Source organism: Lampetra fluviatilis, chromosome 2, assembly GCF_964198595.1.
Source record: "Lampetra fluviatilis chromosome 2, kcLamFluv1.1, whole genome shotgun sequence".
Lineage (NCBI taxonomy): Eukaryota > Metazoa > Chordata > Hyperoartia > Petromyzontiformes > Petromyzontidae > Lampetra > Lampetra fluviatilis.
In genome coordinates this window covers 2072470-2100467 of record NC_136276.1, presented here as the reverse complement: position 1 = coordinate 2100467, position 27998 = coordinate 2072470, and the positions used below count along the sequence as shown (strand labels likewise).

Genomic DNA, 27998 nt, shown 5'->3' with positions numbered 1-27998 from the left:
GGGGCTTGGAGCGGAAGTCAGTGAGCACAGAGGCGTGGCTTACAACGGAAGTTGAGGGGCGTAAATCTAGAGGCGGGGCTCCGTAACCCCGGAAACGGTGACGTCGCCCCGCCCCCTAAACCCTGGCCCCGCCTCTTGACCCCGTCAGCCCCCCCCTCTCCCACCCTCCCCCCGGCCCGAGAGGACGTGGAGGAGTCGGAGGCGACGGGGCCACAAGGCGAGCGAGCGAGGGAGCGAGGGAGGCAGCGAACGACGAAGACGACGGAGACGTTGAGAGAAGGAGAAGAAGGGGGAGGGGGGGAATCCCGTCCACAGCCCGCCGAGAACCTCCGCCGTCGCCCACGGGCCCGGGGCAGGAGACCGAACCGCCCGCGCGAGCCTCGCAGGACCCGGGGGGGCGTGAGGCAAGGGACGGCGGAGGCGAGGGCTGCTTGAGCCCGAGGCCTGCGGCCGAGAGCGCGGCTCCCTCGCTGCCGTGGGGCTGCTGCTGCTGCCCGTGTCGCCAGCGTTGTCTTGCTGGGTCTTGTGGGAGATCCGCAGTCCCCGATGTCTCCGTGTCCCATCCTGTAGCCTCCCCTTGTCGTCGTCGTCCCCCCCGCCGCGAGACCTCCCGAAGCGCCCCTCCGCTGCCCGGGCCGCGGGCCCCGCTGTCCGGCTGGTGCTGCTGCTGCTGCCGCAATGGGCATCCTCTTCTCAAAACTCTGGCGCCTCTTTAACAATGAAGGTACGTGGGGGATGGGCTGGGGTGGCAGCCCCAGTGATGCAGGCAGGCTCTCAAGGGTTTCGATGAGACACTGGAGCTGGGCTTAGCTGCTTACTTCAGCGAGACCGTGAGTGATAGTTATTTTATTCACTTCAGCGAGATACAATTTGGGTTATCTCCATCGGTTAGACACTTCTAGGACCATCTTCAGTGAGATACAATTTGGGTTATCTCCATCGGTTAGACACTACTATGCCCATCTTCAGTGAGATACAATTTGGGTTATCTTCATCGGTTACACACTACTCGGACCATCTTCGGTGAGATACAATTTGGGTTATCTCCATCGGTTAGACACAACTAGGACCATTTTCGGTGAGATACAATTTGGGTTATCTTCATCGGTTACACACTACTCGGACCATCTTCGGTGAGATACAATTTGGGTTATCTCCATCGGTTAGACACAACTAGGACCATCTTCGGTGAGATACAATTTGGGTTATCTCCATCGGTTAGACACAACTAGGACCATCTTCGGTGAGATACAATTTGAGTTATCTCCATCGGTTAGACACAACTAGGACCATCTTCAGTGAGATACAATTTGGTTTATCTCCATCGGTTAGACACTACTCGGACCATCTTCACTGAGATACAATTTGGGTTATCTTCATCGGTTACACACTACTAGGACCATCTTCAGTGAGATACAATTTGGGTAATCTTCTTACTTCACCGAGACACGAGTAATGTTATATTTTTAGTGACATTGAACCTTTTTACTTAAGTGAGACAACGCGGGTGATTGTCATCTCATTACTTAAGTGAGACACGGAAATGAGCCGGTGTAGCTTCTTACTCAAATTTAATGTTTCATTAGGAAATCGGTGGACCCACTCGTGGTGGCTATGTTCATGATACCAAGAGCACAGAGCGAGATGGGGCAGAGAGGCGACGCTCGGTTATGGATGAGCCGCTGCTTTGCGCGCAAAACGCATCAACCGGCGACGCGGTTAGCGCCGTGGGGTTAAAGGTTAGGGTTCGTTTCGGGATAAAGAAGCGACGTTTTTGTCCGTACGGGAAGGATAAACCGGCTTAAGACTGGCTGAGTGGCCAACGCATGCCTAAGCGAAATCTATAATCCCCCGCCCTGTGTTTAATGAGAATCTGACCCCGCAGAGAAAGCCACCCAATCCACCTATTCCCCACCGAGGTATACGGTAGAATTAATTATCGGTGCCGTTTTCTTTTGCATTCCACCAAAGACACCGATGGTACAACAAATGTCGACGTTGTTGCGCGAGCCGTTTCCAGGGTGACAAACGCGTTCCGGACACGTAACACAAACGCGTTTAAAGCGATGTTTAAAAAAAACACGAAGCTTAACTAAATATATTCCTACAAACAGACAGAGCGAGTGGTTGATACCGGTTCGCTTTTTTGTTGTTTTCGTTAATTGGTTTTCTTTGTGGGGTGTTTATTTTGTTAATGTCGCCTGGATCGACGAATTCCTAAATTTTATTGTTACCGTGCCAAGCCTGAGAACTTTAATGGGATTACATTTCTCAGAGCTTGTCTTCCGTGTGTGTGTTTGCACGCACACATTGCACACACCTCCCATATGACGCCAGTCTGGCCCGTCACAATTTGTCAGTTATAGTCAATGGGTGGTGGCACGTGAGTGACAGAGTGAGTGAGTGACTTTTCCGGTAATTTCACCCTCACTTGAGTCAAGAGACTCAGTGGGGGGAGGGGGGGTTAGTGACACTACTCCTTCCGTGATTGGCTGGGTGTGAGTCCTTTTTTTAAATGAAATATTCAGATTCTGAGTTGCAAGGTGGCCTTCTCAGCGCCGCCGGTCGTTGTTACGAACGCCACTGCCGCGTTACTCTGCTGGTCACACCGGAGGAAACGAGCTGTTAACTACCTCGCCTTGTATACAGGAGGTCGTGGGTTTGCATCCCTTCCCCCCCGTGGTCGTGTGGATTTTTCTCTGGGTCCTCCGGATTTTCCCTTCACATTTTGGAACGTGGGTTTAGAGGCTGCTATACATTTCCACACGATACTGTAAGCCATTTCGTTGGGATATCATTTGTGATAGCCAGGTCACTGCTGAAAAATATCTATCTAGCTCAGTGGGCCTTACCTGTTGAAATATTTGTTTTTTGAATAGACCCTTGTCCACCGTGATGAGTCACCATGCTTAAACACGACCCATCATCAGCAGAGCGACCTTGATCTGCCAGTTTGCGTGTGGTGTTTTTACCAATCGTTATACATTATTACCAGATCTCATCATATTCATCAGATCTCGGAAGCTAACCAGGCTTCAGCCCGAATAGTGCTTGGATGCAGGCAGCTATGAATTACAGGCGTTATAGGGCTCTAGTGCAGGAAACAAACTCCATTGGTGTTATCGTACTCCATGATCCAACATCTATGCTCCATACCTTTATTAACCCTCACTGACCAGCGTGGTGAAGTATGGTAAAATGGCATAACCGATCGGCATGGCTTGTGGGGGGCCCTCAAAGCATCCAATTCCATCCCTGTCGCAACACACCGAGAAAGCAGTGTGTGTGATAAATCAGGGAAAATTCTGAAATAAATTGGGAGCAGAGACCGGGTCAGGGGAAGGATACAGAAAAGGAAATCGTTATTGATAATTATGGTTAATTTAAGGGTGCCTCTTTGCCTTCCTTGGTCATCAGGCACTGTGTTCTTGCCGAGTCATTTTCTTTTATACGATTCATCTTTCCGCGCCTAAAAACCGAGTTCGCTCTCCACACTGGAGATGGTCATCGTGCTCACTGCTGGGCCAGGTCACACGCAGAGAAGTAAAACAGGTTCGATTCACTGTTTGAGGATAGTTTATTTTCCTTCGCCATGCAGGCCTAGTCTGCTGCACAGTGCACATTACAGACCCTCTGACAATTGTAAGCAGGAGCATCTTGTTTTGTGTCTGGCTCACATCCGAAAATAATAGTGACTAAAAAAAGAATGTGATGCATTTGTTAGTTAGAATGTTTTTTGTTGTTGTCAACTTAATTTAAAGTTTTTGAGGCACCATACCGTAAAGTGCAATCATACTCTTAAGTCAGTCTTACCTGAAGAAGGGACATTGACTGAATTGCTAATGGACTATTTATGTGCCTCTTATAAGGCAGCGTTAAAATGACACTCACGGTGGAGTTCTGTACCACTGTATAGATTCGACAAGTGGAAACCGACAAAGAATATTGATTGAAAGCTGATAAGTGTACTCTAAAACAAGGAGAATTGTGTGCTCAGAATGAGGCTGAGAAACCAAAATAGGAATATATGGATCATGGAACATAAATCGAAGATAAATTGACAAAAGTGAGTGGTGGGCTTAGGTAGGACAACGCTACAAGTAACGATGGTGGATGGACGAGACTAGTGATGGAATGGCAGCCCAAAGAGGAGAACACACCCAACAAGGAGATGGAGCGATGATTTGAGTTCAGGTCACAGAGCGAGATGGATTGTATCACAGGACTGTGAGTGATGTCATGGGCAGGCCTTATCCAGTAGTGTTTAGACTTTGGTTCATGATGATGAGTTTACCAAGTGTTCCTTGATAAAGACAAATACATGCATTACGTAAATCATCTCTCACCTGGTTAAATAATACACACTGACTTAGACTGGGGATGGTATGAATAGCCAGTACTCTGTTCACTTGTCATCATTCTGGGTCAAGTTAAGGTTCGATAATCGTTGCTCTTTTTGATATAGAAGTAAATGTAATGAGAATAGGGTTTCCCCTTTTTCCTGGCAACAAAACAGGTGTTAAGATGTTAAAACACCAAACTGAAACCTTTTATGTACAAGGAATCGTGTCTGCATTAACCACAATACTTGTGGTCAGAATGCAAACAAAAACATACTCTGAAAATATATGTAAATGTAGTGTCTGCAGAGTCCGTGTGAACCACTTACTACGTGTTCAAATTAAAATACATAGATAATCGCTTCATACCTTCACAATTCGTTGGAAGTTTTGTGAACTTAATTTATATTAATCGATGCATCGTTTACATAGCTCTTGGTCAATCATTGTTCTGGATTGAGAAGTAATACGATGCACGTGGTTGATTGTCATGTATGAAGATGCATAGTGCACCCCTGTGCGCCTTACAAAACAAAGAAACCAAATGCAATTAGATATATTCGTGTGTCTGACAAAGTGAGTCAGATTCTTTGTTTGTGTGATTGGAATCAGTTTTTTTTCGCACCCCACTATGATCACAGAGACCCAGGCTTGTTTTCTGGCCATGCACACCAGCACCCATTGGTATCTGAACTTGGTCTGGGCCTTGCTTTGGTTGACTCGGCATGAAATGATAATTTTGTGCTGTGGTCAACATCAGCACCAGCACCATTAACAGAAGACGGTTGGACACATAGTCATCCACACCACCCTATGGTGTGCTGTCCCGGCCTTAATATACGCTCACGAGCAGCACTCGGCCATATGGTCTCTCCAGACTAAAAGGGAAACCTTTGTGCATTTGGAAAGAGAGGTTGTTTTGTGAATTCCAGCCATCTGTGCGTTGCTGACGGGTGCAGGTCACTTTTTTTTCCAGTGCTGGTCTAGGACCCATGAAAATTGAGCCCACGCAAATATTGCCCAACACACACAGCCTTTGCTGTGGCCAATGGAAAACACCAACTGCCCCCAGCAGGCAAAATACAAATGTACATGTGTACAGCACTTAGCAGTTTGTCCAGCCAGTGACCGGAGTACATTACGCACTCACAAGTGCTGATTGCGCTGCGGTAACGAGATGCTAACTACCTTTCCTGACATACAGGAGGTCGTGGGTTTGATCCTGACCCTGATGATGCCTGTATATTTGGAGTTTGCATGTTCTCCCCGTGGTCATGTGGATTTTTATCCGGGTCCTCCAGTTTTTCCCTCCACATTTAGAATCAACATATGTTTTACAGTATTTGGCTGTTATAAGTTTCCACATGATAAGCCACTTCCTTGGGTTATCATTTGTGGCCAAGTCTCTTCTGAAAAAGAGCTATACAGCTCAGTGGGCTTTAGCTGGTAAAACTAAAAAAAAATAGTTTCTCTCGTTAGCTCAGTGCAATACTGACTGTGAATAATTAGTCAGCATGTAAGAACAGTGCATTGTTTAAAATAATGTAATATACTTTGTATGTGCATTGAAAATCAACTATTTAAGGCTCACTTCGATTGTATGCAAATCATATCTCCGTGTTATATTTTGACTAATGGGGGAAGAACAATTGTGCAATTTTGACAAAGAAAAGCACAATCATTAAAAAAATGTTTTCACAAAGAGCAAAAAAAGAATCCGTTGATGTGGAATCGTGGCCCTAGATCGCAATATTTGATCGAATCGTTACCCGGATAATCATGAAGGAAGTAATGAATCATCCACTCCATCATCCACTCCATCATTCAGGGTCATGATTCAAATTAGGAATTGATTTTAATGTTTATTACTCTTGGGGTGTAGTATACAGTTTATAATGGTCCGATTCTGCAGATTCTATAAAAGTGGTTTGGGGAATTTTTGTTTAAATACGCACCGAATATTATTGAATCTTATTCACACGATTTTGTTATGTATACTGTAAGCCTGAGAATCAGTTTCAATCGATAAATCGACGATTTCTTACATCCCCGTGGATAGAGCAAAACAACCCCCCACACACCAGCACGCAACTTGCTTAAGAGGAGCATTAAATATACGTACAGCACTTAGGGGACATTTTCCATTCAGAGTCGGCGGCTGCCATATAAATCGTGCAGGATGGGTTGAACATCCTAGCCTTGAGATTGTAAATGACGGCACAGCATGGGGCCGTGATGCTCTTGGGTACGTGGAGTTTTTGAGCATCACTTTAGAATTTTGGCGGAGCGTATGTCTTAAAGGGCAACAGTGGGGAACATATTTTAGTGTAAATGCTTGCGTACGGTTGGGCATTTTTCTTGAGACCGTAGCGTAGTGTTGCTCCTTCCCCTTGGGCTATGTGAGCGTCACACATCTGGCAAATGTAAGAAGCGCTCGCCCTGTGAGTGTTTGTAAAGACGTGACAAACCCTTTGCCCATCGCGAGGGTTACGTTCTTGTACATAGCTGCAATCGGCAAATCCGCGAACCGCAAACTCAAAAGGAAAATGACAATCTAGATTTGAAGTTTCATGACTGCAGGGATCCATACTCTTTGGTTCTTTCGGTAAAGTCACGTAGGTATAAAATAAATTAAATCACGACGTTTCGGGCGCAACACAAGCGTCCGTCATCAGGTAGGACAACCAACAGCAAGAAACAATTGCTGAAGTGGGCAAAAGGGCTGCTGGAAAATGACTAAACAAGAGGTTTGGTTCATGCTTTGTCATACGACACATTTTATTTGACCCTACATCAACCCAAATTATTTCACCGCACCGTACGTAGTCAACTGCTAATCGTACCGTACAAATATAACTTGTTCAGTAAATGTATAGAAATTTTTTGACACTGTACAGTACTGTAAACTACGGGAAGTAAAATATTGCGGCTGAATCTCACTGCCTCACTGGAGGCTGGGAACACGTCACCTGGGACAAGATGTGTTCTTCCGCTGCAGCATCATCGCGAGCAGTGCTGTTACGATGCATACAGGAATCTCGCGGTCAACCGCGAATTGGTCGAGCCACATGACTGCGATCGGCGAATTATACCTCGATACATTTGGCGCAAAACCAACGATAGCTAAACCCGCGAGAGGGAAGGGTTTGCTGTGCTCTGAACCCATAGAGGATATCAGGACCCTCACTAACAGGTATCCTTCCCCAGACTGACACATGCAAGTCAGCAAAAGTCTTAAAAATAGAACACACGCTGTAAACGGAGGCTGAAAGACACCTGAGAGACGCATATCTTGGAAGATAAGCCAGTTGTCTCAAGCTGATCAAAGTCTCACTTGCTAACTTTTTTGTATGTTTAACATAACAGAACACTATTAATTCTAGTCTGCTGATACATTCTTGAAGCCATAGCACTTTATTTTAATCTTTGTACCCATGCATTGCTACAGTTACATTCTTCAGTGCATTCCACCAGAAAATGTTGCATTTTTTTGTGGTTAAATGTTGACACCTGGCACCTGTGCTTATGGATGCTGCCGTGGTGCAATGGTCGGTTAGCACCTTTGACTTGCGATCGTCATCCTTCCTACAACACTTCCGACTAGCACGGTTGGCTACGTACGGTGCGAAAGAAGTTCAGCTCACATATACGTCGTATGACTCGAACAGTTGGACCAACTGTGGGAGTCTCTTAAACCTCCTTTCCCCTTTGTCTCCGTCATCTCTGTCCACCCAGGAGTATAAATTGCTACACCACAGTTAGTTGATAGGCGGGTCCACATGTGGGGTGGGTAAAGTGTATGTACTTTACATCTATCACCTTGACCGCCTATGCTTGATGGAAGATTCATCCTGGACAAAATTAATGTGTCATGTACACACACGAGTTGTGTCCTGGGCTTCCTGATGTGAGTTTTACGCTTTGTTAATTGGAACAAAGACGTTAAATTTATGACCTGGGGCACCATTCAAGCATCATCGTGACCTCATTCCATTTTACTATGGCGATAATTATAGTCTTAAACACTTTAAAGCCTTTCTTTCTCGTTGATGAAACATTATACTCCAGTTATAGTCCCCGGGGCACCCAGCGTAGGTGCGGATCTACAAGATAAGATATATTTGCCTTTCTTAAGTTCTGTCTCCCTTTAATCGGGCAAAGGATTGAGGACTCTATGCAATTGGTTTACGAAGAGAGGGCCAAAGTGCTCTACAAATGAGCACTTTGGCCGTGCGTTACTGCAAGTCTTCACCCCTGTGTGCACGTGTGTGTGTTCGTGCTGCTGGTGGTAGTGTAGCGGTTAGCGTGTTGTGCTACGAACCCGACGTCCCGAGTTCAATTCCCGCTCACAATAAGCATCGTTGATTAATATCTGAACCAGTCCTGGGCCTCCCCGAGGGCAACTCAGCCTCAAAATGAGTACCTGGTGCAGTGTGTAAAACATCACCACTGGGGTGACAAAAGCGGCCGGGCGTGGTGCTGGCCACCCACCGCCTTGTGTGCCATGCCGGCCTCCATAGGTGCTCGCTAACGGCACTTGCCCCAAAATTTTTGCTCGGGCTATAGGGGGAATCTCTATCTTTGTCGTGCGTTTGTCCCCACTCCATACAGCACAGGAGCCCCATGACCTCCCCCGGGAGCATCTTTCCTGTTTTAAAATTCCCAGTTTAAAGTCGCTGCCTGGCACGTTCACGCAGGGCCCCGAGGGACGAGGCATTAATCGATCTAACTTGAGCTAGAGCTCTGCGTTAAATGCGTACCTGAAATGTTGACATCCTAAAAACAGTTTTTTCGCTTGACCCGTTTTTCCAGACTTGCAAAAATAAATACGGTGTGAAAATTAAGTACGCATGGAATAAAATGTAAACAATTTAAGTAACTCATATTCTTAGGTTTTTATCGGTAAAGTCACGTAGGTACCGAAAAAAACCTAAGAATATGAATCCTTGCAGTCACGAAAGCTTCAAATCTAGAATTCAAGTAACGTTTGATAGGCATAATGAATATTAATCTTGACCAAATTAATTTGTTATATTTGTAAAGTGTTACAGGAAACACATATCAGTGGCAGATTTCATGCGCGCGCGTGTGTGTCGCGATAAATGTGTCGCAAATGGCCACGTATTGTGGCTTTGCTGTCAGTAGGCGCACGAGGAACGGAAACGCACATTTTTGCTTGGTGCTGTAATGATAATATCGTGAATTTTGGCATAATTGCCGGGGATGGTGGGGGTTGCCAGGCGGATGTTAACGGGGAACGTCAATGTAAAACATACCATTGCGCTGGACCCAGCCTTGCTCCTGATTTTAACGCTGCACGGGTCCTGCGTGGCCATAAGTGGCCCGGCTCTGGCCACACCACTTTCCCGAATGTCGGACAGCGCGGTCAACTCATATATTTAGAACTGCTTTTTGTGTCGAGTTTGTTGTCCTTCCCGCGCACCTCCGATTCGCATGGTTGGCTACGCACGGTGCGAAAGAAGTTCAACATACGTACATACATACGGTGCGGTGACTGCACTTCCACGCAAGAACGCCTTACCTTTACCCCCCCGCCCTGCTGACCTTTGCACCACTCGCTGGATATGCTCACGCGGCATATCGGGCAACGATGTTCGTCACGTGGCTGCCTAAGCTGTTGTGGTCGGCGTGTTTCACTTTGAATGCAATTGTGCGGGTGTGTCCCCTCGCGTCCTATGAATTTCATGGGAGGGGATAGGCTAAAGCAACTTTGAAGGCAAATATAAAATGGCAACAGATTGTTCTAGGCGTAATGAGGAGAAGGGGGCCGTGATAGGTGGTGGGACCTGTGTAGTGGTCGGGTGGAGGAGGGGCAGGTTGCCGAGCAAGGCAGGCATTTTGGGGAAGCATCGAAGTGGAAGACTGTTAAGCCACCTGTCGGGATACTTGCGAGAGCAGAACTGGAAGGTCTGGTGTTGACATTACAACAACTCCAAGGTGAGCAGAAGGATGAGGGGCCGCGGTGTGGCGCAGTGGCAGCGCTTGGGCATCAAAAGAGCACTTCCTGAAAATAGTGGGCCTGCCTCAACGTGTAGCATCTGCTCACCAGAAACTAGGACGTTTAACAAGAACGTTCGTACCCCTTAAGAGGCCACAGTTGAAAACAAATAACACAAGCTTTGCATTTGTTTAAACTTGCCAACATTTAACAGGAATTCTTATTCATAATAAGAGAACCACGTGTTCCCAGAGTTTCCAAATTACACGTTTCACAGTCAAACTTTACCTCTTGGCCTCAAGAGGTGTTTTTTTGAACAAAATTAGTTCAATTACAACCTTGTAAAATACTGTCCATGTCATTGTACTTTCATGGGTGCTGTCTTGGCACCTCTGCTGAAGTGGGCAAAAGGGCTGCCGTGCTATAGCCTCTTGTCACGGCAGCCCTTTGGCCCACTTCAGTAATCGTTTCTTGCTGTGGTTGCCCACCTGATGACGGACGCTTGTGTTGCGCCCGAAACGCCGTGATTTAATTTTTTTTTATTTTATACATATGTTGTAGCGCAATTCACGACTCCGAGGCAGGTTGTTGTTAGGGGCTCACACCTCGTTCATTAAGGGCTTAAGCCAAGTTTATTAAGGGCTTACGCCGAACCAAAACCCCCCCTAGCCGATAACTCCCCAGGGGACCGGGTCCTGGGATCCCTACACCCCGGCTGTCCTCCCTGCCCCGGGCCGGGACTAGCCCCAACCTCGGCCGGTCGGGCGGAGTAGCCTCCCCTAGCCTCGTGTGAGGATCAACTAGCCGAGTCCCCACTCCTACACCCCCGACGAACCCCGGTTACATCCCGGGTCCCCCTTTAAATACCCCCCTGGGGGCATGACGTCACCGTCCCCCACGGCCCGCCTGACGTCACGTACCGCGACGCCACTCTCTCAGAGGGCGAGCGTGACGTGATATCACCCACTACTACACCTCTACATTTACGTGACTTTACCAAAAGAATCAAACTGGGTTCTCTGGCAAGTGTGGTGAGTTGGTGGTTCAGCCCCGTCACCAATTATTATTTAGTCATCGTATGTATAAGTAAATTTGTTCAAATTGGTTCTTCAATTAACTTGGCTAAATTCCAGCCCTTGAGTATTAAAAGTATCAGTGTAGCTATCACGTGACAAACATTACTCTGTGTGCACCAGAGGTCATTTGAAGGGATCTCAGAAGTAGTTTTGCGATTTCCAAGTGAACAAAATTATCCTGCCGATAACAGGGGTCACATTGATTATTATGACAGCAGCCGTTAAGATGGCGATGTTGGTAGTCATGGTAATTGTGTTGGTGATGGCTGAGACCATGCTGATGGTATTGGTGATGCTCATGACAATGATGTTGGCTGTCATGATGACGATGGCGATAGTCATGATGACCCCCCCCCCACTCTCCCCAGAAGAGAGAGAGGGAAAAAGAAAGAGGTGACGGAGCGTAAAATCCTCCCATTCAGTACTTTGTCACGTGGTCCGAATCACTGTCCAAATATTATTCTTTCCCTTCCAGTTCCGTCGAGTTGCTATTATGAAAAACAAGCAAACCCATGGTCAGAAGCTCTGACCCAGTGATTAGTTGTGCAATGCTCTGTAATCTTGATTTGAAACGTTCGTGACTGCAGGAATCCATATTCTTTGGTTCTTTCGGTAAAGTCACGTCGGTAAAAATAAAATAGAAAATTATTTCATTGTTTTTTAAAATAAAATGTTATTTTATTTTATACCTACGTGACTTTACCGAAAGAACCAAAGAGTATAATGTTCTGTAAGTAAATACATCATTGTGCTTTGTTCGTGAGTCGTCAATCAGTGCTTCTATTAATATGCGGGATGCCCCGAAAGAATTGCTTCTTATATTTTAAATATCGGTAAGTCCTGATTCGCCGAGCGATGGAGGCTCTCGCACGCCTGTAATCCAGCACCGGAGGCAGCAAAGTGTTGGTGGATCGCGCGTAAATGTTGTGAAACTCCCTTACCCATAGGTGTCGAAGTGCCATAATCCTGACTCACCAGGAGAATGCAGTGCCGCAAAAATGTCGACTCAACCTGTTCTGTCTGTATGGCATCGAGCGTTTCCCTCTCGCACACACGTCGGCTTCCTCCCACGTGTAAACGCTCGTTAAATGGCCCGAAAAAAAATTTGCTTTGCCACTGGCTATTGCTCGGATGCCTTCCTGCTCGTATTTTTTTGGTTCCTCGCGCCTCCGAGTTATTCTCTGTCTCTCTTCGAGGGTGAGTGAAGACTGTACGCATGACAACTTAAAATATTTTTTATGAGCATACTGATGTGTTTTTTTACAGTGTCGATGTTTCCCCACAAACTTGCTCCGGCATCGGACAATAATTTCCCTGCATTCCATTGCTCTCAAATAATTGATCGACGTGATCTAACCACTCGCGTCCTCGACAGCAGTGTGTCATGTCTGGGCTGTACGGCAGATGAGCCGACACACGCCACCTGAAATGTGCAGTGGCCTCAAGTTGCTCTATTCCCACACTCGTCCGTTGACTTGTATTGTCATGTGAGAAAAGTCCCACATTTTGTTCCCATCGGCACGTAAAGAATGTAATTGTTAAATGTAGTTGCCATTTCGTTTGCGGTGTCTAATTCATTATAAAATAAGTGGCCAGGTGGGTGCGGCGGTTGGCCATGCGTGGCTCGCAATCCGAAGGTCGCCAATCTACCCCCTCCCTTCCCATCAAGTGCCGACTCTGCACTCTTAACAAAACAAACCATCCCCGCCGTTTGTGGACAGCATCGGGCACACGGGGGTCGCGTTCAGACGCTACGTGAATTGCACATTGCCAGTTGTATTGTTACGGCGATGACAACAGCGCTCCAGATGACGGTGTTGGTACCGGCCGAAGCTCCGCCTGCCATTCTGCACCATCGCAGCACGGGGGGGTTTCGTGGTCGCTAATGGTCAAGTTACGCTCGCGGCCACACCTCGTGGATAATTAATGAGCACAACCTGCACCCTCGCTCTGTACCGCACAGCCCCAGAGCCCTTTTATCCACCCGCTACCCAAGCCCACAGTGCCGTGCACTGCAAATCCTGTTAGGGGCCCCGTGGTTCGGTGTCATCGGTGCTCATTTATTTATCGTGCCGCGCTTGTCCCGGTGGTGCGAATGGTGCCCCCCCCCCCACTGTGCCGGGTTCACCGGTTTAAGTATATTCCTTGACACCTGGATTTTATAGTGCAGTGCACAGCCAGAGCTGTCCACCGGGTGACTGACGGGCGTTCCGAATAACTCGTCTGTGTGTGTGCACGCACGCGCTTAGCACAGCGTAAAATAAACACAGATCTCACACATCACGTGGGCTCAAGGTGCACATAGCTTGGCACAAGCACCGTGGTGACTTCACCGCCACTTAGTGGCAAACCGGCGGTTATTGTGGCACAGTGTAAAGAGATTTCTTGGGGATGTTTGCGAGGTTAATCCGTAGTGTCAGAGTCTTAACGACTCACCCCTGGCAACGGGACGAAGTCTCACGATTCAGTGTGGCGATTAAATTTGATAATTGATTCGTTTATGAACATTGTGGTGGATATAGTGACAGCTCGTGATTGTAGAGCTCGTGTCAATTACTTACAAACTATATGAAGGGGAAAACACCAGTTCTTACAGGCGTGTGTTTTGATGCATGTGTTGTGAGCTTCAAATGGATTTTAATGGATGATTCCAAGCATCATCGTATCTCTGATGGTATCAACAATGGAGGCATAGTCGTATCCTATGAATTACTCGGTAAGTCATTGTTGATATATTACATCAACAATAGCTTTTATGTAATCATTAATGTTATTCATTTCAGTTCCAGCACATTTTCTCTTGTACTTTCAACTCTTGTGTCTGCAGTGCTGTTGACAGCCCCTGAAATTGTATTCTTGCTCCGTAGACCATAAAAGCGGAGAGATTCATGATAGCACAATTTCTCTTTTTTTTTTCAAGAACAAAAAAAAGATTTCCAAAGTATGTAAATAAAAATGGTGCAGCCCTATCCAAAAACTAACATCGGTGTTATATTTCATTCCACGTGTGCGTTTCACCTGTTCACAATCGTTCATGTCTTTTGGGTGGACGCGAGTTCGTCGCTCGTCCACTAACGCTGCCCGTTGGTTGTTGTGTTTTTTTTCAGAGCACAAGGTTATCGTGGTGGGGTTGGACAATGCCGGGAAGACGACGATACTCTATCAGTTGTGAGTACTGCGAGCCCGCCTGCAACAAGCCCAGAGTCGCCGCACACAAAACACAAAACGATATCCTCCAACCTCCCCCCCCCCCCCACTTTAAAATAAAATAGTTTTGTTTCTTCTCACAATTTCATCCCGATTGCGCTGTCGGCATCTTGCCGTGGGGTGACGGATCAAGTCGATCTCTTGCACAGCAGTGCAACCATTCATGTTAGAACACATTCGTTGAAGGTAGATATCATGATATTTAATTCTCTCTCTCTGCCTCTTTTCATCCCTGGTCTTTTCATCATCTTTCTCTTTCCCCATCTGTTTGACTGTTGTTCTTCCACTGCATCCACGATCATGTTTTTACTCCCTGACTACGTCCGTGTCTCTGCCCTGCCATTGCAGCCTGATGAACGAGGTGGTGCACACCTCCCCGACGATCGGCAGCAACGTGGAAGAGATCGTGGTGAAGAACACGCACTTCATCATGTGGGATATCGGAGGGCAGGAGTCCCTTCGCACCTCCTGGAACACATACTACACCAACACCGAGGTGCGGCACCCTGCCTCCCAGCCCGTGTGTCTCTACCCAACCCCGACTCTCTCACCCATGACTCCCCCACCTCGTTTTTATCGGCATTGACTTTGCCCATTTCTTACACTCGTTCTCTCCTGCCAACCCATGATCGCGAACGGTTGATTACATTCCGTTAAAATGAGCGCCAAGATGCTGTTATGCCACCGAGCAGCGTGTGACTGGAGAAGTGTTGTATGTTGTGCAGTCGTAGGCATGTGCATGTCGATACATTGTCAACGTCATAGCTCACCATTCAGTTCTGTTTTTTGTCTCGTTTCTGCTGCCTTGTTTGTATTGTCCGTCTCGTTTGTTTCCACTTCCTTTGTTCCATTAGCCTGACGGTTAATAATGGATTTGTACACACAAAATTCCATTCCTTCATACTGATCGAAATAATAACTTTTAATTGATTCATTCAACCTTCCCATGCTTACCGAGCAAGTCGTGGTGAATGTTGAGACGCTTAGTGGCCGTTGGGTTTACACGAACGAATCGAATATAATCTATTCTTATATGCACCATTCCACACATTTATCATGTGTCTAAACATACTTTTTTAAAATGACTCGTTACATTCATACATTCCCCAATGCTTCTATTCATCGTGTTGTGTCGTATCATTGACAACGGTTGGGCGTAGCGTATTGGGGTGTTCATACTGCACCTCCGATTTTGCACGGTTGGCTACGTACGGTGCGAAAGAAGTTCTACATACAGTACAGTTTAACACGTAGGCTTTCGCGACCAGTATTATTCATAATTAAGGCTTTTGGGTTAGATCTCGTAAGTATAAATGTGCCGCAACCCTCCACCACCCGACACGGCCAATCAGTAAAAAAATTCACGTTAACAAAACGCCAATGAGTTACTTCTTCAGCCCACCGCTGTGTTTGAAGAGTGAATCCACAACATTTAGAATTTGAGTTGTACGACGTTTCACTAGTAATTACATCCAGCATCTTCGGGCGATTTGCCAGAATAGTGAAGCCATCCATCTGCTTCCGGTTTTAAATCGTGCAGGACGACGTCATCATTATGAATACAATACAGTTCCCCGTCGTGCTGATTGGGGGAGCGCGGTTCCCGCGTTGGACACAAAGCAAAGCGCGGTGTGCGCATATATAATATACCACCTTTCACGAGATCTACCAGCATGCGTTCCACCGGAGGAATTTAAGCCCTCATGTTAACCTGACTCCCGTCCCATGCACCATTACGCAGCCTGATGATGATTGCTTGTGTTGCAATCGAAACGTCGCTATTATTTTAATTTATTATTTTATTTTAAGACGTGACTTAACCGAAAGAACCAAAGAATAATTCCTGCAGTCACGAAAGCTCCAAAATTAAGATTCATTACCCAGATGTTGACTTAAAGCACATGCCCCACACTTTACCCTGACCCCCGTATATTTTTCTCCGGGTTTTTTTCCCCTTCCACATTTATAAATATGCATTGAGATTATTCGGATTATTTTGAAGCTATACATTTCCACGTGATGATACGCCACTTTTGTTGAGCTATCATTTGTGGCCAGGTCGCTTCTGAAAGATAAGTTAATACCTCGGTGGGCTTTACCTTGTAAGATAAAATATAGTTTAGTTGTATTTATATAATTTTAAGTGCTTTGTTTCCCTTGCCGATACTTTGCTGCCGTGTTTTTGTATTTGTTTGCTGTTTTAACGTTCTGACCCGCCCCTACTGGAGATTTGCGAGAAAGACCTTCATAGCTCATCGGATTCCTCCAGTGTAAATAAATAAATATTCTGATTCATCTTGCTTGCCTCGGAGAGCCTCGCTGAGTCTCATGACTCTTGTCAGGAGGGCCCTGCCAAGTTTTCGCAGTCCAGGAGCGATGATTACAGATTAGCAACGGTACACCCTCTCCCTTCCTGCTGCGAATTCCAATTGAGTAATTTTTAGGTATTTTGTTTCAGCATTTGGGGTGTTTGCCCAAATACCTGTTCCATTGTGTGTGTGTTTTCTTCTTAGCTAAAACGGAAAACCCAGCGGAAACCAATACAGAACAGGGGGAGAAATATAAACTCCTGAGTCAGGGATCGAACCCAGGCCCCTGCTTTCTACTTATCCCTGACCTTGCCCCTCAACCAAAACCCTTGACCTCTCTAATAGGCGTGCGATGTTTCCCCTCCCCGGCAATTCAACGATTGGTCACAGTTCGGCGTCACGGTTTGATTCATGGACCAATCGTTTCTTTGTCATTGTGGTTTGTGTGGAATCTCCCTAGTGCCTGTCGGGTATCCATGACCCCACTGTTTCCATGAACCTATCTGAAATGTAAATATTTAAAGAATCATTGATGCTTACGTGACTGATTTTACATACACATGTCATGAACAAAATAATTATGAATGTAATAATGCAGAAACGTTATGTATGTTGAACTTCTTTCACACCGCACGTAACCAACCGTGCTAATCGGAGGTGCGGGGCAGTGAACTTGTGCGGTAACTCATCGATCGTGATCGGTTAATTGGTAGATCGTTACCATGCCCACTCTTGGATGCCTCCACCTTCCCGGTGTGATTGACCGACACCCCCCACGCCTCTACGCGCCCCCGTCCACCAACGCACACGGAGCCGCCCGACCAGCAGGCGCAGCTTCTGACTCTGGTCGTGTGCCCGTGTCCCCCCGTTGTGTGCAGTTTGTGATCGTGGTGATTGACAGCACGGACCGCGAGCGACTGGCCATCACCAAGGAGGAACTGTACCGCATGCTCGCCCACGAGGTGAGCGTCGGCGCCGCACCGCAGTGGCGCTGTAGCCAAGGGGGTGGGGGGGGATAGCGGCGGAGGCTGTGCGGGGTACACAGGGAGCCAAGCGACAACGCGACATTACAAAGAGAAACCCAACAAGCGGCTCTTGTTTGTGCATGCCCAACCGAGCCTTGGGAGGTTGGGTGTCGACCGCGCGGTGTTTGCGGGATTCGGCAGAAGGAAGTGACGGTGATGTGTTGCGACCAATCGATTGCAGTGGGGACGATGGCATCGTGAAGATGTCATTTTCCTTTTTATCAACTACTTTTGTGTGCAGATGCCTTCATTAAAACGGCATGTACCAGTGAATAACCAATGTATGAGTGGGTGTGTCTACCTGCATATCGCTGAACCTGTCCTGTGCCTCCGTTAGGTCGACGTAAACTGAATATGCGTATGTGATGTGATGCATAAATATCACCACTGGGAAAATCAAGGTGGCCGGGCATGATGCTTTTGCCGCACAATCCACTTGTATGGCGTTTTGCTCTTGATCGGTGCTTGCTATGACAGCATTTGCCGCCTCCGTCAGTCTGTGTGGTTGTCGGAGGAAACTTTGTGTTTGTCCAGTTTGCACACTACACTCACGATCAATAACAGTGGCGAATATTTGAACCGGTCCTGGGCCATCCCTAGGGTCGACTCAACCTTAATTGAGTACCTGGAGTACCTGTTTAAATGCCAACACTGGGGAGATAAAGACGGCCGGGTGTGGTGCTGGCCACCCGCTCCCTCGTGTGCCTCTGTTGGCCTTCTTAGACGCTCTCTGTGACAGCACTTGCCTCTGCAGTCTGGTAAAGGCTATACGGAGGGGAGGATTCTTTGTCTCTGCATTGCCACCTGTCTGCCGCTGGTAGGATCTCCGCAAGGCGTCCGTGCTCATCTTCGCCAACAAGCAGGACATGAAGGGCTGCATGTCGGCCGCGGAGATTTCCCAGTACCTGAAGCTGACGTCCTTCAAGGACCACCCGTGGCACATCCAGGCCTGCTGTGCCCTCACGGGAGAGGGGTGAGTGTGACTGCACTACCGGATACCCACTCAACCCCTACCGTTAATGCGAGATGTTAATTTCCTCCCATGGTATACAGGGGGTCGTGGGTTCAATCCCGACTCTGACGCCCGCTGTATATTTGGAGTTTGCGGTGTCTCCCTCCCCTTGGTCTGTGTAGATTTTTCTCCCGAGTCCTCCAGTTTTATACTCTTTGGTTCTTTCGGTAAAGTCACGTAGGTGAAAATAATAATAAAAAAGTGAAAACAACTAAATTAAATCACGACGTTTCGGGCGCAACACAAGCATCCTTCATCAGGTGGGGACCACCATAGCGAAAACAGTTGCTGAGGTATGCCGAAGAGATGGCTTTGACAAGGGTTTATATTTTATTATTTTCACCTTTGTGACTTTACCGAAAGAACCAAAGAGTATGGATCCTTGCAGTCACGAAAACTTCAAATCTAGAATTCATCCTCCAGTTTTACCCTTCACATCTAGAAACATGCATTTAGAGTGTTTGGCTGCTATATATTTCCACATGATAAGCCACTTCGTTGAGCTATCATTTGAGGCCAGGTTGCTTCTGAAAAAGAGCTACATAGCCCAGTGAGACTTACCTGCTAAAATAAAAAAAATAGTTTAATCATTTTTCTTTTTAGTTTTAATGCTGACCTCAAATCTAACCCCCAACCTTCACGCGTAACTCCAAAGCTTGAATCTAACCCTATCCCTTGATTCTAATTCGATCTCCGAACTAACCCATGATTCTAACACCTAATAATACTCTATCGTCATTCATGCCAACAGCATCCGACAACGCCATACATTAATTATATACGAGGACCAAATCCCATATACGCGGTTGGCTTACTCACAGTGCCAAGTAGCCCAACACACACATAGATACCAAGCACATTAAAACCCCTGCTACCAAGAATAACTCAAACATTTATCGACAGATTAAGAAATCGCACCAAAACAAAAAGCAAAAATAACTAAAAAGCTATCCATAAAAATTTAACCATAAACCTTAACGATAACAACAATCCCCAAGACTTCACTAACACCTATACCTTCTAATCCTGACCCCAAATCCTTCACCTTAAACCTAATATCTAACCCCGCTACGTACGGTGCGAAAGAAGTTCAAGATACGTACTGGCACTGTTGTTGTTACGTGTATAATTGCACGTATCTATACATGAACACGTTTGTCTGTATGTGTGTGTGCGTGCGTATTTGTGTGTTCCTACAGGCTTTATCAGGGCTTAGAGTGGATGACTTCCGAGCTGGGTGTAAGATAATACGTCAACACGGTTGGCATACCATCGTGGGAAATGAGAAGAGAAAATAAAATACAAACATTGCTCGTTAACGAGAGACATTTCAGTCACAACGTATAAAAACATATTAAGTTAATAAAGAAACAAAAAAAGGACAGACACTCGCAAACAGGACAACTAATGACCCTGGAACGTTTGTAATGAGCCAGCATCTGAACGATAAACACTTGAACGACGCGGGTCACTGGAGGCTGTGTCCTGCCGAAGTGGGCTTCGTGACGTCGCAAAGTGCTCTCTCTCTCACGACCGTCCACATCCTCCCCCAGCTCCCACCGCTTCGTCAGCCCGCTCGCCCGCCTGACCACTCCCCTGCTCGCCTACACCATCCGCAGCTCCCCTACCCCCTCCCCCCTCTCTCTCAACAACACTTAAAACTGTCACGGAGTTCTGTCGGCCACGGCGAGCTAGCGGCCAAGTGGCCGCAGCAAAGTGTCCTGAACGCCCATAGCGGTCGCCTGCGCCTGGATGCGAGTTAATCGCTGGGCCACACGTCAATTCAAAACGTGGATGCCCCCCCCCCCGCACACACATCTCCGAAGGTGCGAGGAAGCGAGCGTCACTCTCACTAAAACCTGCGACATCACGGATTTCGCGCTCCTCTTCGGAGCCTCCCGTGGGCCGCGCGCGTGAGAGGGGGGGGGGGTGTAAGCGTCGAGGGTGGCCGCGGCGTTGTGGCTACTTCTCGAGAATTACTCCGCGGGCTTCTCCCCCCTCCTCCAGCCACCTCCAAGGAAACCGCACGTCCTGGCGGCAGCTCGCGGCTGGTTTTGTCTCCGCCGTAACGCGCCGCGTCGTGCAGGCGCCCCCCCCCCCTCGCTCCGTCGGCTTTAGTTCGCGCGTGTCTCTGGTCGGTCGTGTTTACGAGCAGCACCACGGTGGCGTGGATTGTTCCCAGCTTCAGGCCTCGGGAGCTCTCAACCTAAGCAACGTTTTCATGCCGACAGATTTGCCTCCACCTGTGTGTTTGTGCGTATGTGTGGGTGCATGTGCGTGTGGGTGTGTGCGTGGCCTCAACGTGCACATAGCCTGGCACAAGCGCCGCGGTGACGTCACCTCCACTTAGTGGCGAATGGCGGTTGTTGTGTGTGTGCACTTGATCGGGGTGCACGCTAAGCTATGACAACACGAAGAAGCCACTTTGCCTTGAAATTTTAGTAAATTTGGTATATTTTTGGGTTCTTTGAAAAGTGTGATCATTTCAGCGTCACGGTGTGTCTTCCACACTTTAGAAACTTATTTTTCTATCCAAGGCCAACAATTTAATTTCAGGTTGTCATTGGCTAATCCACACATATCTATTGGCAACTTTATCAAAATAACGTAACTTTTGGTCGTTAAAGATCGTGGCATAAGTGGCCTCGTGTTCCCTGGGGCTTTGAACACAACTGATGGTTCAATGGACATGTGAATTCTAGCCCACATTCGTTTATTTTTGCTCCCCAAAGACCTGAGGTTGAGAACCATCATCGGAAACCACAATATTTCCAGACTCGCCGTGTCACGGCCGCGGGGTTTTATGATCAGCTGATGGCTTGCGATGTTCTTTGTTACAGTATTTTTGTCGTTACCGCAGATGGTTTTTTTTAGATTGTGCGAAAATCCTGCTTCGTTTTGAGGTCCTTTGCTCGACTGTTTCACCCGCAGTCTCTGCGCGCCTCTCATCTCCCAATGCCTGCACGTCACGTCCCCTTTATTTATGTTTGAGAATAAAGGCAGCTGTGACGCAGCGGTGGGTTTGGCATACGAACAGGGAAGCGGCCAGCAGCTGTTCACTGCAGCTGTGCGGGGCGTCGTATTTTTTTTGTAATAAAAGTTATTGCATTAAAAATAAGCAATTAAAACCGGGCCTTATTGTCCTGCCCCTTTTTAAACTCGGGGCACTCTTTTCGGAACATCCAATCGCTGCAACGGCTGTCGACTGCCCCAGTCGGTGTGAGCACGTGGCACAGACTGAGTGTCCGCATAGAGTCCAAGAGGTGGCTTCTTGTTTGTCCCAGCTTCTTAATTTTGAAAGGAAACAAAACCGTCAGGTGGATGGCTGAACAGGGCCGGTATCCGGATATCAACCAGGGTCAATCTTAACCCCAACCCTGAACTGCTTCAGCCACTTACTGGACTGATAAGCCTGGTGTAGTTTAGGTTTCTCTTAATGTATGTAAAACTCGTGACAAACAAGAGCCCAACTTGAAGTTCCATTGCCATGACTCGGAGCTGTTATGGCAATTGTCGTACAAAATCTCATCGCGGTCTCTTTGTCACTTTACAACCGAACCCGCACCGAAGCCGTGCCGAACTAGCCCAGCACGGTTCACCATGCGCCAGGTTTCTCCACTGCAGAAGCCGAGCAGTGCTTACTGATGTCACTCACAATGAACGAGTCGAGAGTCGTATGTAGGTCATGCGTACGATGAAAACGATTAACCTTACCCCTGACCCTACTTGGTCCCGAGCCAAATTCGTATAGGGCGCCACGGTGGCCTGGTATGTATGAGGTCGTGGGTTTGATCCCGACCCCGACGCCTGTTTGAGTGTCCGTATAGAGTTTGCATGATCTCTCTGTGGTCGTGTGGCTTTTTCTCCGGGTCCTCTGTTTTTTCCCTCCACATTTAGAATCAACATGCGTTTAGAGTATTTGGCTGCTATAGATTTCCATATGATAAGCCACTTCGTTGAGCTCTCATTTGTGGCCAGGTCGCTTGTGAGAAAGAGCTATATAGCTCAGTGGGCCTTACCTGTCTTGTGAGGCCAGTTTTACAGTTTGGCCCTGGCTTGGCTCGGCAAATTGCCAGTGAAAAAACTATCCATTACCGTGAGGGCCTCACTCTGGCATGGCTCGGATGTATGAGTGAAAAGGGGGAATTAACGGTGTCCAGGCTATCCCAATGGTCCTGTTGTCCATGCGTACACGAAGACAAATATTCGCGTATAACCTCAACAGACTTCGAGCAAGTGCTGTTTGCGAACGCCTCTAAAGGCCAGCAACGGCACACGAGGGGGTGGGTGGCCAGTACCACGCCCGGCCGCCTTTGTCTCCCCAGTGGCGATGTTTACACACCACACCCGGGCCTCATTTGAGGCCGAGTCAACCTAGGGGAGGCCCAGGACCGGTTCTGATAATCGTCACTGGTGTGGTAGGCGTGAGCGAGAATCGAACTCTAGGTCACCGGGCTCGCAGCGCGCTAACCGCTACACCACCACCACTTCCCCATGGCACAGAGACGCGGGCGAAAAATAATGGAGCTAACCGCTACACCACCACCGATACACCGCCACTTACACATGGCGCAGAGACGCGGGCGAAAACATCGCGGCAAATCAAGCGCCCGGACACTTATGCAAGGCCAATGCTCGGCAACACTGTTGTGGCAGCTCTCGTGAGTCCAGTCCGGGTGTTTTAGTAAAACGCATGAGAGGTATTCGGGCATTGTTGTTCAATCTGGCAGGTGGAATCAAACCCGGCGTTCGTTATTAAAATACTTGGCATGTAACCATACGATTGATTAACATTGGCTTTCTACGCTCGCTGGACATGCGGCCGATGACTTGGTCGTGAGAATTGCTTTTTATTTTGTTTTACACGATTGATGTAAATGTTACAAATGCAGTGGAGCCAATGACCACATGACCCACGAGACGCCCGATCCTGTCGGATATCGCAAGTTCGGCAGTTCCCATCACGTCTCGTGCTTGGATGATGGGCGACCGCCAAGCACTGCGTATACGTACACGCAAGGCGGTTTAAAGGGAGACGGAAAATCGGTTCCCCGAATCTTCTGGCTCGACGTTGGCGGAGGAGGTCGTCAACGTGTCCCCGGGTATTTGCGTCCGCGCCTTGCTCAATCCAGCAGGTGCAAATTCAACCCAGGCTCATTTGCATTACATCGTTTGATCGATTAATATCGACTCCTACGTTCGCGATGCATGCATGGGTGTTGTGTCTGCAAGAATCTCGATGTGCTTTTTCGACTCGCGTTGTTTGTTGCGGGGTTCACGTCACCTCTGCAGCCACGGGGGGGGGGGGGGGGCTACCATCCACTCACTGCACTGTTAAACGAATCAAGAGTATATACATTCTTGATTACAACTCCACGACCCTCGATTTGCGACCTTCATCGAATTGCAGTGTTGGCCCGGTGACACGGGGGAAGGGGAGTGGATTACTTCTAACCTGGACAAGACTCGCCACGTGCGTGGGAAGTGGTCCAAACACACGTGGAGGGGCTCTTCCACGCACACACGAGCACGTCTTGGCCATCACTCACACCCCCCCCACCTGCCAACCCGCTCCTCAATTCCACAATCTCCGGGGTCTCCGTGACATCCCACGTTGTCATGTTAATATGTAAATGTGTAACGCTTTGTACAACTCTGGAGCGACGTCTTTTGGTATTTTTATTTATACGAGCCCAGCCGCCCTGGATGCTGTTCAAACGGACAACTCGCGTGTACATGTGTAACGATAATACTTTTTACTATTGTATCATTATCGTTGTTATTACTGCAATTATCATTACTATTGTTATCATTATTAACCAGTGATGGTGCTGCATGCCTCTAAGCATTGCCTGGGCCCAGGCGAAGTGTCGAATGTTTGGTGGAGTTTGATCGCGAGGGGTGGCGTGGAAGGAGTTTAGGTTTGTGCTGAAACCGCGTCACAACGACGACCCGTCTCGAGTGCGTAAACGACGACGCATCGATACATTCATTCATCGTCGGCGCCATCGATTCTCAAAGCCCTTCATACATGCGTCGAACAGCGCGTCCCGCAAAAATCGATCTTTTTGTTCGATTGGTATATATTTTGTTCGCAATGTGAGATCGCTGTGCAGCGACTTGGAGACTGCTACATTCGCCACAATGTCATGCTATTATTTTAAAACAAAAGTTTTGCTGGAGGGAGGGACGGACGGACGGACGATTACGTCCGTACAGGTTGCTTGTAAAAAAAAAAATTCTGGAATCATGACCATGAATCGCCGTGGGTTCGTGATGGGAGAGAGGGGGGGGGGTAGGTAGCAAATTGTTCAGTGTTGCCCCCCCCCCCCCCATTCTCTCTCTCGCCACCAGTGGCTCGAGCCCCTGGCTACCGGTGTTTGTAAAGGCAAGGTGATCCATGCTGTAGGGACGCAGGGACTCCTCTCTGTGTTTGTTTTAAGCCGCGCCAGGCGTGGCTGACTGCTTTGGCTGACTTCGACTGCGTTGAATACACGTTTAAACCAAACTCGGCGCGTCTGCCATCGGCCTGCTCTCGTTCACCTGCGCGCACGCACTCGGATCGCGATGTGGTGGTTACGCTGGGAGCCGCGAGCGGGGGGGGGGCCTCTGCCCTCTGCCCCGCCGCTTTCTTTTGCCTTCAACTTCACACTCCGCTGGAGAAATTACTTCGTTCAGTGACGACGGGGAAGATGTTATTTGTTAAACAATTAAGCACGAGCGTTAAATCAACTTCATCGGCATAATGTTTGAGAACAAGAAATCCAGAACTCTGACTTTGGGAGTATGCTTAATGCAAATAAGCAAACCCTTCTAGAGCGTCGTTAGAAGTAACACCAGTCGCTAAGTCTCTGTGCATGCCGATGTTATAGAAGGTCTCACCGTGAGTCTCTGGAAGTCTTCTTCACGAAGGCGCTGCTAGGGATGTTTCACAATTTCCTCGAGTGTTTATGTACCGTGTAGAAGCAGACCCGAATGCCCGGAGAACACTGAAATCTTCCCCACACACACAAGCTGGTCTGAAACATACATTCGGTTCTGCTTAATACGGTGGGGGGCGGGGGGTCAGAACGTGTCCCCTACATCATCTATACGTGATCTATCAACCCCCACATCTGGATTATAAAACAAGCTTCCAAAAAAATGTTGCTATTTCCATCTCAAGTCCCCCATGCTCTTGTGACCCACAGCACCACCGCCTTCTATCCCGACACCAGCTTATGCACACTGCGTGGTCGCTCCGCTTGTACTATCTGAGCCCATTGGTCATCTGCCCTTTTTTTAAATCCCTGGTGTTATCGATCTACGGTGAGACGCCGTTCCAAGTTGCAGGCGAGTGCCGAGTGTGTGCGTGACAAGAGAGTGGCACAGTTGGGGGCGCAGCTGGTGCGTCGGCCAGTCAACTCAGTCGGTCAACCCATGCCACCTGCTGGGTCTGGTCCCGTGACCTGTGAGCGGGTGGTCGACACTTCACGTGGCCTTAAGGTGCACATGGCCTGGCACAAGCGCCGTGGTGACATCACCGCCACTTAGTGGCGAATGGCGGTTGCTGCGCTACGAACCCGGCACTTCGGGTTCGATTCTCGCTCGTGGCCAACACCAGTGACGATCATCTGAATCGCTCCTGGGCCTCCCCTAGATCGACTCAGCCTCAGTTTAGTACCTGGTGTGCTGTGTAAACATCACCAGACGGGCGTGGTGTTGGCAACCTCGTGTACTGTGCCGGCCTTCATAGACGTTCGATAACAGGACTTGACCCAACAGTCTGTTCAGGCGAGACGGAGTTTGTGAATGTTCTACCCTGTACAGCTTTCCTCCGAGAGTAAAAAAAAACACCGAAATCCAACCCACACACAAAATGTCACAGGGATTGGCTAAAACGTTGGAATGTTGAACAAAAAATGGGCTGTTTAATGACTCAATCGGGATTACGCACAGCAATGTCGCCTACCTGCCACGAAAACTTGGCAGGATGCTCCTGAAAAACAGTCTTGAGACTCGGTGCGGCTTTTCCGAGCGCAGAGTACGCCTTCAACGGCGCGGGCCTGCATGCTTCGTCGTGTTACTTGAGCACGTGTATCAGTCGTGCTTGGTTATCGCCGCGTGTGAGTGGGCGATAAATCTGCCCATGAGATCTGTCCTTCCTTGGAGGTGCGTGCGTGCAACGAGTTTGAGGTATCGTGGTCGAGGTCGTGCCGTTCCATTCAGGAATCTTTTCCTTGTTTAAATTTTGGCGGTGAATGGTAAGCGGTCACAAGCGGCTTCTGTAATTGGGGTCACGTAAACCCATCGCAAGACATCGATTCTGACACACGTGACTCAATTGTAATCGATTAATAGATGTCAACCACCCCCACCACACTCCCACACCAGTCTCCGATCGCGCCCACTACTCATTACTAATTAAGCGCCACTGTTGAGTTGAAATTCATTGCCACCGTGGATCTGGCTAAAATCATTCCAGCACAATGCACATACAAGACACTGGTAGTATCGCTGACTTGGCACAAACTGTTAGTTATTTTGTATCGACCTCTGATGATGATGGGCTAAGTCGACGCGTGACCAGGATTTGAACCCGTGTCCTTCCAGCTGCGAGTGACTACAGCTGCCACCCGCGCCTGATACGGAACCGTCACGTGCACACGGACCGTTCAATGCACTGCTGCGGCTGCGTGAGGGATATTTGACCATACTTCACCGTGCTGGTCAATGGGGGTTTGGTGAAGGTGGGAGTGGCGTGGTGGGCGGGGGGGGGCAGTGCTGAACTACGATTGTGTTTTGCTGAATTACCCTCCCCTGCTCACGGCGCCTCCTGCAACCCGTCTGTCGTGCATGGCGACGATGATGATGATGACGATGATCCACACTACCAGGTTCTACCCAGGCACAAATCCCCGCTGAGCTTGCGAGGCCGTGACGCATCCCGTGACGTCGAATGTGCAACGGATGCCGCCCCGGTCGTCGCGACTCAACTACAAAATAGACGCTGTGAAGGAAGCGCGCGCATCGGCGCGAGGTGATGACAGTATTGCAATAAATGTCCTTACACGTTGCTACGTTTGACAGT

The 27998-nt window shown here is 48.2% G+C and overlaps 1 protein-coding gene across 1 annotated transcript; it reads left to right on the top strand.

Annotated features, from left to right (window-relative positions):
• Window positions 1-27983, top strand: ARL5C (ARF like GTPase 5C). Its single transcript, XM_078866680.1, has 6 exons — window positions 1-724; window positions 14483-14543; window positions 14931-15078; window positions 17770-17853; window positions 18738-18889; window positions 20128-27983. Exons 1-6 carry the CDS (start codon window positions 679-681, stop codon window positions 20174-20176), a joined length of 540 nt encoding a protein of 179 aa, XP_078722806.1. The 5' UTR covers window positions 1-678; the 3' UTR covers window positions 20177-27983.
• Window positions 27984-27998: the final 15 nt, after the last annotated feature.